This window comes from Dama dama, chromosome 15, assembly GCF_033118175.1.
Source record: "Dama dama isolate Ldn47 chromosome 15, ASM3311817v1, whole genome shotgun sequence".
Classification (NCBI taxonomy): domain Eukaryota; kingdom Metazoa; phylum Chordata; class Mammalia; order Artiodactyla; family Cervidae; genus Dama; species Dama dama.
This window is the reverse complement of record NC_083695.1, coordinates 64681513-64697894: the sequence shown is the minus strand read 5'-3', so window position 1 is coordinate 64697894 and position 16382 is coordinate 64681513. Positions and strand designations below refer to the sequence as shown.

Below are 16382 nucleotides of genomic sequence, written 5' to 3'. Positions count from 1 at the left end.
TGACTGAGCACGCACACAATGATAATAAAAACTAACATGAAGTGCTTACACATGCCAGGCACTGTTCTAAGCACTTTCCATATATTAACTCATATAATCCCCACAACAACCCATAGCCAAGGGTACAATATCATCCTCATTCTACAGATCAGAAAACTGAGGCAAGAAGAGTTCATGCCTCTTGCCTTAGATCATGTGGCTCATAAATGGTAGAGCCAGGCTTTAAATGCAGGGAGTCATGTGCAGAGCCCAAGGAGCCTTAATCCCTTGTTAATCTTACCACTGAGTGAACGTCTGTCACTTCCTAGTGTTCCCTACGAGCCTTTATGGATTCCTCATGCATGAGTGACATCATCTAAGTCACTTTGGAGCCTTGCACACATTTTACATGTCCCACTGCTCTGAGTTCTGTCCTATGGCACTTATTGACATGTTAAGTGGCACCTCCTTTTATTCTCAAACTTCGGGGTGTTCCATGGCTTGCTTCAAATATTCAAGGATCCAGCACACGTCCTTGTTCACTTTACCCTTTTCTTTAATGATCTCATAAATGCTGATGGTGTCCTCTGGCTGGCTTTGTCTTTCTGGTTTGAGACCTTGTCTGTGTGATCTGTCTTCATGTTGTAATCCCTAGAGCTTCCATTCTTTGGTTGCCTCCTTTAAAGGGGCTTGTCTGGTGGCTCAGTGGTAAAGAATCTGCCTGCAATGCAGGAGACTCAGGTTCAATCCCTGGGTCGGGAAGATCTCCTAGAGAAGGGAATGGCAACTCATTCCAGTATTTGAGGAGCCTGGCGGGCTACAGTCCACAGGGTCACAAAGAGTCAGACCCAACTGAGCAACTAACACTTCACTTTCTAGAATTTTGATTTTTAGAACTGCGTACAGTGGTCCAAGTTGTGATCCATTACTATTGATTTTGGACAAGATTTTGGTAATTTTTCTGCTAAATGTATAAAATATTATAAAGCTTCTTAGAAAGAGGTACTATTTGCCTTTACTTAGAATACTCTTTATCTCATAGTTTTTGCAGAAAAAAGTCAAGAGAGGCCTGGGAATTTCTATGTTACCTCAGAGAGCATCAAGAAAGGTAAGCAGATGTCCTCAGCTTTCTTTCTTAGGACCTGAACTTCTTGGTGGTGGCAGTGTTCATGTTTCAGAGATTTCCAGGTGTAATCACTCCTTATCCTTGAAAAACAGAGGTTCAAGAAATACCTAAAGGGGAACTGAACTGAAGGTGAAGGGAGAGGAGAAGAGATTGAGGTGACTTAGAACACTGTACAAATTGATCATACCAATGACTTTAGTACCCGAGAAAGTGTCTGTAACAGCACACTAAAATACTATTTAGACATTGAAACTGATACCAACAAGATGAAAGTGGGCAGCTCAGCACCCAGTCTTTCCTTAGTGATCCAGCCCTACCGTGCTATTTACCTAGGCTATCTGTATTAGCTAAAGTATACTTTAATTCAACTTTTATTTGAGACATTTTGTTTGCCACTGGGTGACATTTTTTTGAAAGCTTTTTAAAGGAAGTTTGAAGAGATAAGTGCTGTTTTGTTCTTGATGCATTTCCTTGTGCTAAACAGAGGTATTGAGTAGTATCCCATTGATAATTCTTTTGAAAAGGAGCCATGACACCATCTAAACATGGAAAGCATCCCTAAAGACTTTGGTCATAGGAGACTGGAACTGACTGACTTGTGCAGTTTTATTTTGTCCCCACACTCCATCTCCCAATATAATTAAAGATTATAGGGCAAACCTGGGAGAAAGGTATGTGAGTGTGTGTGGACAAAGAGAATGGTGGGTAAGGATGATGTCTATGTTTCTTTGAAGCTTTTTCAGTACCCACTGGGTGAAGTCATCTTTTTCCTTCACACCACCTCCTTGAATCACAATGTCCAAATGGGGTCCTCCTGGAGAAGTTTAGAATCAAAGATAGCCCCACAGGAAATGAGCAGTGAAATGTCACGTTGTTTTCATGTGCTTTAATGGCTCCATCACTTCCGCAAATCTAGCTCACTCCCCACAGAACCTAGAGGAGCCACACAGCCTGGAGAGAGAGGAGTTGGCGTCATACTTCCCTAGAACATCTAAAGCAGAGAATTATATATTTTTAAGGTGGGAGGGAGGTTGGCACATGAACAACCCAAGGAGACTTACTTGGGACCCAGCACCTAATTTTTACCTGGTGACTTTGGCCCTGGGTCATGATCCCATTAGCCTTCCAGTCTCCTCAGGCATTTCACGCCTATTGGTTCACAGTCACTGTGCCCTATGCTGCTTCGAGGCAGGCAGGATGGGGGAGGGCTAGAAATGCTGGGAGAAGCATCCTGGTTAGCCTTTCCTGTATAGTCTCTTCTGGGAGGATTTTAGTCTAAATCAGTGGTTCTCAACTCGGGGTGATTTCTCCTCCACTCGCCAGCACCGCCCCACCCTGCCATTTGGCAACATCTGGGACATTTTTTTAAAAGATTATTTATTTATTTGGGCTGCACTGGGTCTTCTTGCTGCAGCCAGGCTCTCTTCAGTTGTGGTGAGCAGGGGCTCACTCTCTACTTGTGTGTGGGCTTCTCGTTGGCGGTGGTTCCTCTTGTTGCAGATCATGGACTCTTGTGCATGCAGGCTCAGTAGCTACGTCTCTTGGGCTCTAGAGCACAGGCCCAGTAGCTTTGATGCATAGAGTTAGTTGTCACGTGGCATGTGGAATCTTCCCAGAGCAGGGACAGAACCTGTGTCCCCTGCATTGGCAGGAAGATTCTTAACCACTAGACCACCAGGGAAGCCCTGGGACATTTTTTTGTTGTGGCAGCTGAGGAAGGAGATGCTATTATCATCAAGTGGGTAGAGGCCAGGTATGAGGTTAAACATCCTACAGTGTACAAGACAGCCAGCCAACCCCAACCAAGAATTACCTAGTCTGAAATGTCAATAGTGCCAAGGTTGAGAAACGCTGGTCTTAAAGACTTCTCAGTAATTCATGTTGACTTATCTACTGGATGCTGCATGCCTACATGTGTGCTAACTCATTCAGTTGTGTCCAGCTTTTTATGACCCCATGGACTGTAGCCCACCAGGCTCCTCTGTCCATGGGGTTCTCCAGGCAAGAACACTGGAGTGGGTTGCCATGCCCTTCTCCAGAGAATCTTCCCCACCCAGCGATTGGACCCACATCTCTTATGTCTCTGTATTGGCAGGCGGGTTCTTTACCACCAGCCGGACCTGGGAAGGCCCCCTGGTTGCTATACCTTTCTAAAATGTTGTGACCTTGTCTACTTTAGTGTCATAGGCTTTGAAATTATTAGCTGCTTCCCTCTCTCTGATTCCATGTAGCATCTCCCTTGTCTTGATTCCACATGTGATTGTTCTTCTGAGACATGTCCTCTTGAACCCACGGCCGGCATCATGAACCCCACTCACCCGGTCAGCTCTCTCCAGTGGAGGAGCCTGGAAACTGAGTTTCTCTTTCCTTTCCAGAGCCACCTGTCAGACCGGGGAGGGACAGGCCTCAGTCGAGCATATATGATCCCTTTGCTGGGATGAAAACACCAGGCCAGCGGCAACTCATTACCCTCCAGGAGCAGGTGAAGCTGGGCATCGTCAATGTGGATGAGGCCGTGCTACACTTCAAAGAGTGGCAGCTCAACCAGAAGAGGCGGTCAGAGTCCTTCCGCTTCCAGCAGGTAACTGGCTCCGGATGGACTTTGTTTCATGTCTGTCTCTCCGCTAGACAGTACAGAGGGGCTGAGTCCCTGGCTGTCCTGTATACTGCTGTAACGGCACACCCGGGGCTGGGTCTGAGAACATTTGTTTGAGACTCATGATAAGTCAGTGCATACTTGGATTTGTCACCTGTTGTCTGTAACCGTATGGCTCCCTGGCCGAGAGCTGGTTGGCCTTTCTTGGTGTCATGAGGCTCCAGATCAGGAACTGAGACTCAATTATAACCCCCAGTTCTATACCTGCCACTTCCCTCTGCATGTGGCCCTATACTTTTGCTTTCTAGCTTTTTGCTTTTCAGAGGCCTTCTCTCTACTCCTAGTGCCGACACTCCCACAGAACTATCACACTTTAGAACTCAGAGAACTTGGATAGCTCCCAAGAATTATGCTTAAGTGAACAAAGCAAGTCACTGACATAAAACCACTCAAGTTAAAACACACTCTCATATATACACACCCACCTCCTGCCCCCCTCGCCTCCCCCACACACAGATGCACACACACAAACTATAGGCATGTTTGTGTGCAAACATGCACACATGCACACAATGCAAAGATCTGGAAAGGATGACCCCACACCCACCCCAGTGGTTACCACTCAAGAGGAAACTGGGATCAGAGAGCTGGGCTGTCAGGAGACTCCTGCTGTTACATGAGGACATGTAACTCCACACAGTGACACACGGGAATGTGAGTCCTAAAGCTGCATTTGTCCAGCTCTGACAACAGTCTGTGGCACTGTGCTCAGTGCTAAGTGGACCCAGTCTCTTCCACCCCTCACAGCAGGCATGGACATAAGTGTCATTGGGCTTCCCTGGTGGCTCAGACGATAAAGAATCTGCCTGCAATGGAGGAGACCTGGGTTCACTTCCTAGATAAGGAAGATCCCCTGGAGAAGAGAATGGCTACCCATTCTTGCCTGGAGAACTCCGTGGACTAAGGAGCCTGGTCGGCTACTGTCCGTAGGGTCGCGAAGAGTCAGACACAGCTGAGCTACTAACACTTTCACTTCACTTTACAGAAAACTGAGGCTCAGAGAGGTGGGGAGGCAGAGTCAGGCTTCAAAGGAAACCCTTTCTCATTTCAGAGCCTGTGCTCCCTTCTCAACGCTGTGTCTGCCCTCTGAGTGCTCCTAAAGCAGGGTCACCCTCTCTCCCAGCCTGTCTCCCTCCCTCTGGGGGTCTGGATGCAGAAACCCAGGGCCCTCCTCACCCAGGAGACCCAGTGAGGCCCCAGTACTGCTGGGAACAGGCTGGTCTTGGCCAAACACTGATCTTCTGAGTCCTTGCCAAGTTGGTGCCATGCAGCATGGTCGTCAGGAGTAGCCAGGCTCCAGAGCCAGGCAGCCTGAGTTCAGCCTTACTCTGCCTCTTTGGACTGGACGACCACAGCCTCTCTGTACCTCTGCTTTCCCATCTCTGAAGTGTGAAGGGAGAGGGCTAAACCTTGTGAAGCCCTTGGCATGCCTGGCACATGGTAAATGCTGAGAGTCCTCCGTGCTCTGATTGCCTCCTGGCATTTACAGAGCCAAGGAGTCCAAGGACTGGACAGTGGGAAGACCATACCAGGGGCCGCCCCATTGTGCCCCCTCTTCCTCTGTCTCTCTCCCGCACCTCCCCTCGTGTGAGCAGGCACTTTCCCTTCAGCTCCTTCTCTCTTCAGGTGACTCTTGCATCTGTGTCTCTGGTAACATCTTTTCAGCCACCAGCTGGGCGTATCCCCCGAGGTATCCTAGACCTGCAGCACATCCAACAACACACAGTCCCTTGAGGCCTCTTCCCTGTCCTGACTCCCTGTGTCTGTTCACTCACTGTTACTTTCCAGAGGCTGATGTCCAGACTTCAGACTCTCTTGGGCTCTTTTCCACACTCCCCCACATCCAGCCAGCTGTGTGTCTTGCTTGGTATTGCTCCATGCATTCTTCCTCTTGCCTCTGTCCCTGTCTTTGCGCTCCCTCTGCCACATCCTCATGCTGACCTGTATCACCTCCATCTGCCCTATCACATCGTCTTCAGGTGGGTCTCCTTGCCTCCAACACCTTCCCCCTCCTCTCTGCCCGACCTTAAAGCTATGGCCAGCCCCCAACTTCCAGTGTCTCCCTGCTGCTTCCTGGACCAAGCTCAGTCTCTCAGCTGCAGTCACAACCCAACCAGTCTTTCTGTTCTGCCTCTGTGGCTCCTCACAGGAACGTTCTGCTCCAGCCAGATGGGCTGAGTGTTAGTCCCTGGGGCATTTCCCTAGTATGCTCAGACACTTAACTTCAAGGTGATTGTTGTTTATGAACTAAAATAACAACAAATATTGCTCCTCACATGTCTGTTTAACATTTATTGAATGACTGTGATAGCCTAAACAGCAGGATTACAGGAAGGTGCAAGAGCTGGTCTCTTGCCCTTTAAGAGCTCACAGTGCCTCTGAAGAGACTACACACACACACACACACACACACACACACACACACACACTCGGCAAGGCATCATAACCCAGTGCCACAGGGCATGGGACAGTCTGGTGTCGGGGGAGGTGGTTTAGAAGGTGGGCCTTGATCCAGACTTGGAACAGAGTCATGGAATCAGGTCGGGGGAATGTGCGAGAACACGGTCTCAGAGGTGGGAATGAGGGTGGAGAGCTTGTAGGTAGCAGGTAGGAGATTGGCCTGTCTAAGGGGCATACAAGGTGGGGGTGGGTTATGAGACTGGGAAGGAACTGGGAACCAGAGAGGAGGGGAGACCCTTTGCTGTGGACAAGACGTCTTCTCTTCAGGCATAGCTTCTAAGAGGACTTGAATTTCTCCAGGAGCTGATTACAAATGCACTCAGCCTCATTTGCATGTTGGAAATGTTATTGCAATGTGATATATCTTGCAAATGTCATAAAATCAGAAAGAATCTCTAATGCCTAGAGGGTATAATTCTGGTGTATATTTTTAAAAACAAACTAAATTTTTCCAGGAAAATCTTAAACGACTAAGAGATAGCATCACCCGAAGACAGAGAGAGAAGCAAAAATCAGGAAAGCAGACAGGTATGTGGCTTCCCGGGGCTGCTGCACGCTGGGGGACTTTGCTATGGTCTGTTTTCCTTGACTCTCTTTTCTGCTGGGGCCTGAATGGGCAGACCACTTGCCCAGCACCTGTCACCCTCTTTATAGATCTGGGTCCCCCAGTAGGCTGTAAGGTCTTTTGGAACAACTTTGTCTTGTTAATTCTGTAAATCTAGTACCTGGCTGGCACATAAGGCACGTCAGCAAATGAAAGAAAGGAAGGCTTGAACTCTGTATGATTCCCTCCTCCCATGAAAGAGGACGATAATGCTTTCTCCCAGGCACCTGACTCTCCCCTTGGCATTTAGGAAGACATGTTTCTCTGGGCAGAGAAAGGAGAAAGTCCCATTCATGTATCGTCAGTATCTGGTTCAAGCAGGTCTACTGTGTCATCAGTGTCCACACCACATGCTGCTTTGGAAGCCCGGATCTCAGGTGCAGCAGAGCTCCTGCCATGTGTAGTGGAGGTCCAATAGCAGGGCCATGGATTCCAGTTGTGTGCACTGAGAACCCTCTGCTCCCCTTGACCCTCTCTTCTCCAGGTGCTACCCATGTGGCACCACCATCCCTGGGCAAGGAGTGGGCAGAAGGTCAGAGGGGTCATCCTCAGACTCCTGCTTGGGTGACGAGGTTTTAAATGTGTGCTGCCACTAGCCACACTCATACTTGTCTGCCTTCTGGTTGGGAAGAGGACAAAGGAGAGGAGGAAGAAAATCTAGTTCAAGAGCTGTATTCATCCTAGGGTCAGACAGCAGGGTACCTGGTGGCAGAGGGCGGAGGTGCTTTTTAAAACTAGAGCACATGAACCATGGGACATCCCTGGTGGTCCAGTGGTTAGGACTCCATGCTTTCACTGTAGAAGGTCATGGGTTTGAGCCCTGGTCAGGGGACTAAGATCCCACAATCTGCACAACATGGCTGAAAAAAAAAAAAAAGAAGAAGACGACTTGACTGAATGAAACATTTCAAGCTTTTAAATATACGTAGTGTCAAAAAAGCTGTGATTTGGCAGGGCATGTGGGAGCTTCCTTGGTGGCTCAGTCGGTAAAGAATCCACCTGCAATGTGGGAGACCTGGATTCTATCCCTCCATTGGGAAGATCCCCTGGAGGAGGGCATGGCAACCCACTCCAGTATTCTTGCCTGGAGAATCCCCAAGGAGCCTGTTGGACCACAGTCCATGGGGTTGCAAAGAGTTGGACACAACTGAGCTACTAAGCACACACCCCCACAGCTGATTTGGGAGGTGATCCTGGGGAGCACGGTAGGGGGTGGGGAAGTGAGAGAGGAAGAAAAGGTGGCCAGCAGCCTGCAGTTAGCACCATGGAGACTGCAGCTTCATCTCCGCACAGATGCTAGTTGTCCACGGAGAACACTCTGGAATGGTTATCTTTCCCATGGGGCATTTAGGCACCAGCTCCTGTGTCTTTGGGTGAGGCCTGCTGGGAGATGGGGGTTTGGAATCTGGCTCCCAGAGAAAGCTCATGCGGGTGGAAGCTGGACCCTGTGCTACCTGGCGAGGCCCCCGGGCATCAGAGCATCTGCCGAAGCAAAGGCATCATTTGTGGCTGGTGCCTCCATGCTTGTAGGGTAGCAGGTAGGAACAGGGTGGCAGTTAGGGATGGGGTAGGGGGTAGATTAAGAATGCGACCGGACTTGGGGCCCCTTACTCTGCTTCAACCATTGCAACTCCTTTACAAAAAAATCTGTTTCCATTTTGAGCTTCTGTTTTCTTTAGAGGAAAGAATTCTGCTTTACAAAAAACAAAAAAACATTTGAAAATTGTCCACACAGGATAACATTGACCTATAGGAGAATTAGGGCTGATGAATGGCATTTCTGCTTGAACAATCTTTTCCAGGAATGGAAGCCACCCCACTCAAGGACTGACTCTATTCATTTGGAAACTTCATTTGCCTTAGAAAAGAAAAACAATGATGATTCTTCTTTAATTTGGGTTAAAAGACCAAGGACGATTAAGAAGTAACAGTCTGTTCATAACTCGCCGGTCTGTTCTCAGCCCTGGAAGTTGGTTTGCTCTCACTGAGACAGTGCAGAGCACTGATAGTGTAGGAAGTCAGAAGAGGGCTGGCTGGCTCAGGACTTACTGAATGCCCTGGCCCCACAGAGAAGAATACCAATATTTGTGTTCTGGGTGTGTCTGTGGTCAGTGCAGGGCGGGACCTGGAGGAGCAGGCTGGGTCCCAGGAAGCCTGGGTTCTGATCCCAGCTTTGTCTCCAAATCATTTCATGATCCAAGACTTTTCCATTAACCACTTCATGCCTCAGTTTCCCCATCTGTGGTCACACCCGGTTTATCTGCTTAACAGAGTTGTTGTTGTTTAGTCACTAAATTGTGTCCAACTCTTTGTGGCCCCATGGACTGTAGCTTGCCAGGCTCCTCTGTCTGTGGGGTTTCCCAGGCAAGAATATTGGAGTGGGTTTGCTGTTTCCTTCTCCAGGGGATCTTCCTGACCCAGGCATCACACCCGCATCTCCTGCATTGGCCGGAGAGTTCTTTACTACTGAAACATCAGAAAAGCCCACTTATCAGAGTAGCAAAGTTTGGAGGAGGAATATTAGCACATGTGAATGCACTTTGGGAAAAGTGCTTCCCAGTATAGTGATGATAATTATTTTTCCTGACAGTGTTCCTCTGTTCAAAGAATATCAGAATTTTGTGGACATTTAGACTGGTCCTTCTTGATTTTTTTGAACTTTGACTCCCAACTTCTTTCCTCTGTATTTTACTTACCTTTCCTTGAACTGGTTGTGAGCTGAAAACTGATTCATTGAAGTGAATTAAGCAGTCACGAATTTACCTTGAGAAGATTGTCATTAAAAACCTCAGTCAAAGCTGAGGGGGAGAAATGTGTTACTTGTTTGGGCTCTGAGACACTGTGGGTTCACACCTATGTGTGGGTTCACTGACTAGTCTCTGCCCACACATTTCCAAGCTTGGGCACCCAAGTGGATGGGTGCTCCCACTGCTCAGTTATAACCAAAAGAGGCTAAGGATGTGAAAAAGATCTGTGTTACACAGAGGTCTGGAAAGTTAGGACCACACACTACCCTTGGGATCAGGGTCTCTAGAATGAGGCAAGTTCGAGCCCATGCAAGCCAGCAATCCGCTGTTTTAATACTCTCCATGCAGAATGTTGAGCACACGCTCCATCCACCCCATCCTCACCCCCGCTCTTCCCTGCTGTGCTAGTTTACACGTTCACCTTTCTTGGCAGACCTCTGGCTTTGGCAGGTGCCACACTCCCTTCCTGCCACACCTGCTCCCTAGCAGAGGGAAGGCAGAGGAAGAAGTAGTTCCTTGAGATGAAGGGTACACATACCCAAAAGCGCACCCACGCTTACACCTCTTCCTAGAGTCTCTGCCCTGAGACTTGGGAAGGTCTGGGGCCTCATGGGGAGTGCTGTGACAGGAGCTCAGCTGGCTTTCACACTTCCCTGGGGAGGAAGCTGGGTTGGGCACCCACAGATACTTTGTTCTACTTGTCAGCTGGAGTTGTTCTCTGCTCATAGCAACCAGGGGTGGAAATCCCCAGGGTGGGGGGCGGCGGGGGGCGGGGAAGAAAGACCAGTCACTGGTCGGGCTAAGCCAGTGAAGAGGCCAGGTTAATGCTTTGCAGGACAAAGGAATTATCTTGCTGAATCTGTGTGGTCTCAAACCACTGATCAGCCTTGCAAGTCACAAAATCTTTTTGGACCTTATGGACCTCTTGCCATAAATTCTCTGGATCATTACTGTCATTGTGGACCACCCACCCTCCGTATGGGAGGCAGTCTGAGTGCTTAAGGGCCTGGACTTTGGAGCCTGGGTTCACATTCCAGCTATCTCACTTACCGGCTGCTTGACAGGGACTTGGGACATGCTACTTCACGTCTCTATACCTTAGTTTCTATTGAGCATGCTGACAATAGTATTTATTTCATGGGTGTTGGAGTACTGAAGAAGCTAAGAGTATGGAGGCTCTTGGAACTATGCATGACATGCAGGATAACCTAGTATTATAATCAATGGCATTCGTAACCGCTCCTTAGAAAAGGAAGAAATCAGAATGGTTGGCTGACTAACTCAAGTTCCACAGTTGGCGAGTGGCAGAGCTGGGGCACCCACGAACATGTTAGTCTCTCAGTCGTGTCTAACTCCTTGCAACCCCATGGACTATAGCCCGTCAGGCTCCTCTGTCCATTAAATTCTCCAGGCAAGAATACTGGAGTGGGTGGCCATTCCCTTCTCCAGGGCACCTTCCTGACCCAGGGATTGAACCCCAGTCTGCTGCACAGCAGATGAATTCTTTACAGTCTGAGCTACCAACCTTTCCCTAATTGCACATTCTTTCTGTCACCTGATGCAAAAGCACTTCTCTGCCCTTTCCAGCATTCCCCTAGCCAACCTTCTGTCAGTGATTGCCACGCATGGTTCTGCGGAGCTTCGGTGCCGAATTGGGCAGGGTCCCCACCCTCCTTCCCCTCCCCTCCTCTCCTTCCCCTCCCCTCTTCCCCTCCTTTCCTTCCCCTCCCCTCTTCCCCTCCTCTCCTTCCTCTCCCCTCCAGGTTCAGGGGAAGGAGGCAGGTAGAGAGGAAGCAGCTTCGCAGTTTGGTAACTGGCATCCCGGTTCCTTAAAGCTGATCCCTTTCTCTCTAATTCCAGACTTGGAGATCACAGTCCCAATTCGGCACTCACAGCACCTGCCTGGGAAAGTGGAGTATGGAGTCTATGAAAGTGGCCCCAGGAAAAGCATCTTTCCCCCAAGGACAGAGCTAAGACGAGGAGACTGGAAAACAGACAGTACCTCCAGCACAGCAAGTAAGCAGGTGGCCCCCAGGCGCCTTCACAGCTGGACTCCAGCAGGTGCCTTTGGGTCTTGGAAACATGCTCTATGATGAGCCCAGAAGATCTTAACTGGAGCCTGGTTTGGGCCTAGCAGGTGAAAGAAATGAGGGACATTTAGCCTGTGAGGTTTGCCTTTTTTTTAGGGCACAGAAGACCCTTTACACAAATATCCCCGGAAGGCAGATTGCGTGATAATTATTACTCTATCACTTTTATAAATGAAAAACCCTAGTAATAATACTGGTTAATATTTATTGGGCATTTACTATATGCTAAGCCTCTTCCACAGATTCTCTGATTTAATCACTCTGCAGGATAGGTACTATCACCTCTATTTACTGAGGAGGAAACAGGCAGCTTAGTGCCTTCCTCTAGGTTAAATAGCCACCAAGGGGTAGCACTTGGATTTTGAACTCAGGCAGGACTGGATCAGGGTCAAGACCCTTGCTTACTCTCCTTTTTGCTTCAGCCGTGGTCAGGGAAAGGAAAGGGCACAGAGTCAAAAACATTAGGTAACAGTGGATTCAGATTTGAGAATTCCAACTGTATAGGCAATTGAGGATCTGATTTGGAAATGTCTTCCTTTTGGCTTGAGAGCTTGAATAGGAGTCTGATTGCAACAGACAATACCCACTGATGTGCGGCAGGAGCTGGGGCTTTGTTTCCGGATCCAGGGCAATGTTCACTGACTTCAGACACACCAGCTTCACAAACCAAATAGATTGAGTTTCCCTGCTTTCATACATTTCAGTGTTAACAAAGGTGGCTAGGGGGAAAAAATAAAAGAGCAAGAGACAAGCTGAATTTCATGACCTAATATTTCTCCTTAAATGTCAGGTGGAAGACCGCCATGTGGAGGTAGGAGCTGGAAGCTCATCTAACCCAGGGCTTCTTTATCTTTTCTGTACCACAAACCCCTTTGAGAATCTGACATATGCTCTAAATGTCTTCCCTATATAAAAATACACTTGCACGTGTTCACACACACACACACAATTTTGCCCATCCGTGGACTTAGGTCAAGAGCCTCTGAACTGTTCCTCCTCCTTACTTAATTAGCAGAGTATTTGTAACCCAGAAAGGGAAAGAATTTTGCCCCAGGTCCCACAGCCAGTCAATGGCAATAGGAGTAGAACCCAGCTCTTCCCTCTGCCACTGTTACCTGTTGAAACATACCCAAAGCATATCACACAGCAATGTTAAGTCTAGACTTGATAGAGAAGAAAATCTCCCCTTACATAATGAGGTTAATAATATATACTACCCCCTTGAGGCAAATCAGCGAATTCTGACAAGTTCAGAAATGGAAGAGATTTTCCCAGCGATCACAGATGGCAGAGGAAGCAAGGGGCAGGCAGCCCATCTTAGATGTGTTGTGGAGGAAAGAAGTGGTGTAGACACTCTGGGGGTGAATGCAGGGCTTTCTGGGGTAAGGGAAGGGGAAATTTAACAAGATAAACGCAGAATACTCATTTCAGGTTTGGATTCATTTAAACTATTTTATCTGTATGTTTTACTTTGAGTTACCTTGGAGTGAGAATAGAATGGAAAGCATAAATTCTGCTTTTTACCTTGTGTGGTGGTTTACTGCCCAGGGATCGCTAGCTAATTGGGTAAGAAAATGTTATTAAATGACAGACCAGAAGGTTTTATTTTACTCTGTGGCTGTAGATTGCATCCGGTCCCTGTTATTTAGTTATCTATTGCTGTGTAACAAACTATCCAAAAATGCAATGGCTTGAAACATAATCATTTATTTATGCCTGATTCTAAACTTGGCCAAGAGTCAGTAGGGATGGTTCACCTCTGCCCCATGTGGTCAGTTGGGGTCACTTGTGCAACTGTACTCAGCTGTAAGCTTGGCATGGACTGGAGCATCCATGATGGCCTCTCATTCTTCAGGGCCTCTCTATATATGGCCTCTAATTCAATAGCCTGAACTTCTTGTGTGGTAACAAGATCCATAAAGGGAGCATTCCAGAAAAACAAGCCCCGGTGTGCAAGTGCTTATCAAGCTTTGCCTTACATCACACTTGATAATGTCATATTGGCCAAAGTGAGTCCCATGGCTAAGCCAAGAAGGAGATGAGGAGGAGGCAGTACAAAGGTGTGGATACTGGAGGTGGGGTCCTTGAGTCACTAATAGATAATCTGCCATCTTGAAATTGATGATGATGATGATGATAGCTGCTATAGTTAATTAAATGCTTGCTCTTACAGGCTCTGTACCAAGCATGTTATCATACGATCTCATTCTATACAATAGTGCTGTGAGATCAGGAAACAGAGACATTGGTTAAGCATCTAATCCTGGGTCACTTGACAATTAAGCAGAGGATCTGGGATTCACATACAGATCTTTCTGTGTACTCAACACTGGGGGCATATTTCCTTCCAGAGAGAGATAGTTCACAGGGCAAGGAGAGAGAATGAAGATAGTCCCGCTCTGAGCCACCAGCAGCCCTTCAAGCCCCAGAACCATGCCCTAAAAACAGCACTATTTTATTGTGCTGCAGCTGTCATCTCTTGGAAACTATTGGAAAACAGTTTCAGGTTAAATCTAGTTATATCTAAAATTTTAAGCACAAGATATTAGTGTTATGTTTAAGAGAACAAAAGTTTCATTACAGGAAGACCATTGAGCTTCTTCTAGTTTGCCTGATTCAAGTTTCTTAAGAGTCATATACATGATCATTTTTTTCTCTCATTCATACCTCCATCAATATTGAGGACTTCTCTGTGCATATGAAGCTAGACTGTACACTAGAGACATAAAGCTGAAAAAGAAACAGGGTCTGTCCTCTGGGAGCTTATAATGGAGGAGAGAAAGTGTAAAAAGAGTACAAGTTATAGGCTTGTCTGATCCTACTTCCCTGGTGACAGAAGCCTGGCAAGGCATGGGCACTGCCCCTTCCCCCAACAAGAGTGAATGTGATGGGGGGCCAGGGCCAGAACCTCCTACCAACGGTGCCATCCAGGTGGGTTGGGGCCAACCAGGTCATCGGCCTTGGAGAAGGGAGAGGGCCAGGGCAGATAAACCAGGAGTGAGAGTTCAAAGTCAAGCACTGGAGATTAAAAATTCAACAACACCAAGGGAAAGGATAGTGGGAGCTGGTGGATATGAATTTCCAGGATCCTAGAATCAGCTCCTGGACACCTTTTTGCTCCCTCCCAGCAGATCATCTTTGGAAGGAGTCTGGTTTGTTGTAAAGGAATAAGATGAACAGTGATGAATGACGTGGGAGGCTTGTCCCCACAGGGATGGAAGCCCATGCACAGGAGGGGTTACTTCCATTTGGGGGAATCAGGAAAGGTTTTGATAGCATTTGTCCTGAGCGTTGGAGCCTGAGGAGGTTTCAAATTTGTGGATGGAGTGGGCTGGGGAAGTGGGAAGGAAAGGATGTTCTAGCTGAGCGAACAGTGTTATATGTGGGTAACTAGGTAGATAGAGACAGGGTCGTGTGGTCCTTAACTCTGAAACAAACTCTGAATCCCCTGGTTTCTAGAAATATTTTGACACATTATCTTAAATTTAAAAATCTGCCTCCAAGAAATAATCCAAAATTATAATCTCAACCTGCTTTTGTCAAGCTGGTATCTAAATTAATTAGGTCAAAGTTGATGCCATAATGAAGTCAAAACTAAGACAATTTACCTATAAACTAATATAAGTAGCTATTTTGAGTGAACATTCAGCTAAGCCTAAGTGCTGGCAATACTGGTAACAGGATATATTGGAAAAATAAAAGTCAAAGTTTTAGTTGATTAACTGTTAACCTTCCTTCTTCACTGCCAGACCATCACGTCCTTGAGCTTGTTCTAATGCTGTCCTGTCAAGTACAGTAGCCCATAACTGCAGGTGACTATGTAAATCTGTTCATTAAAATGAAGTAAAATTTAAAATTCAGTTCCTCAGCTGCTCTGTGTCACATCAGCTACCAAACTGAACAGCACACAACAGAACATTTCCAGAAAACTCAACTGGATAATGCTGTTTCAGTAATTTAGGTGATACATCCTCAGCTTACATCTCTAAGCAGCTGAACTCACACAGTCAAAGTTCCTATCTGGTGTGTAAATTATACTTCTGACTTTGTGCTTTGTGCTTTGTTTTGCGTCACACTGGCCCCCTTTTAGAAGGTATGCATATACGTGTGATACTTGCACGTGTAATTCCTAAATAGGTAAAAAACTTTAGTAACCAACTTTGTTTGCAGATTTAAGAAACACCACTGAACAGGCGAGAAATAGAGCATCTCTGCTTCCTAGTCTGTCAAATCAAAGCACTAGTATCAGATAAGGTTTTCCTAGGGATTAAATGCAGTCATGCTTTTAAAGCATGTAACCTGGGGTGAGCTCTCCGTAAATGGTAGCTAGGAAGCAAAAAGTGGTCATAAAAAGATAACCCGTTTTTATGCTGAAAGAAAAACTGAACTCTAATAACATGGTATGTTATTAGATAGCAGCAGTTTGAAGAATCCCGTATTCACAGCTGATGTACTGTTTCTATCAGTAAGTGCTAGATTTTTGCCTTTTACCTCATCTCGAGAGCTGCACAGTCCAGCTGACTCTGTTTGTGCCCTTCAGGCAGCGCGAGTAACCGGTCCAGCACTCGGAGCCTCCTCAGTGTGAGCAGCGGGATGGAGGGGGACAACGAGGTGAGAGCTGGGGCACCCCTACCCTCACAGGTCTTTGTCTAAGGGGTCATTTCACTGCAGGAAAGAGAAATCCAAGAAAGAGAAGCCAAACACAAAAGGTCACCCATTG

General features: G+C 47.2%; 1 protein-coding gene across 1 annotated transcript in view; it reads left to right on the top strand.

Moving 5' to 3' along the window:
• Positions 1-16382, top strand: part of PIK3AP1 (phosphoinositide-3-kinase adaptor protein 1) — a 115190-nt gene that overhangs the window by 88262 nt on the left and 10546 nt on the right. The window contains exons 11-15 of the mRNA XM_061162274.1: positions 1022-1087; positions 3481-3686; positions 6677-6749; positions 11433-11588; positions 16203-16273. Coding sequence (XP_061018257.1) covers positions 1022-1087; positions 3481-3686; positions 6677-6749; positions 11433-11588; positions 16203-16273 — 572 coding nt within the window. The remainder of the gene's footprint in view (positions 1-1021; positions 1088-3480; positions 3687-6676; positions 6750-11432; positions 11589-16202; positions 16274-16382) is intronic.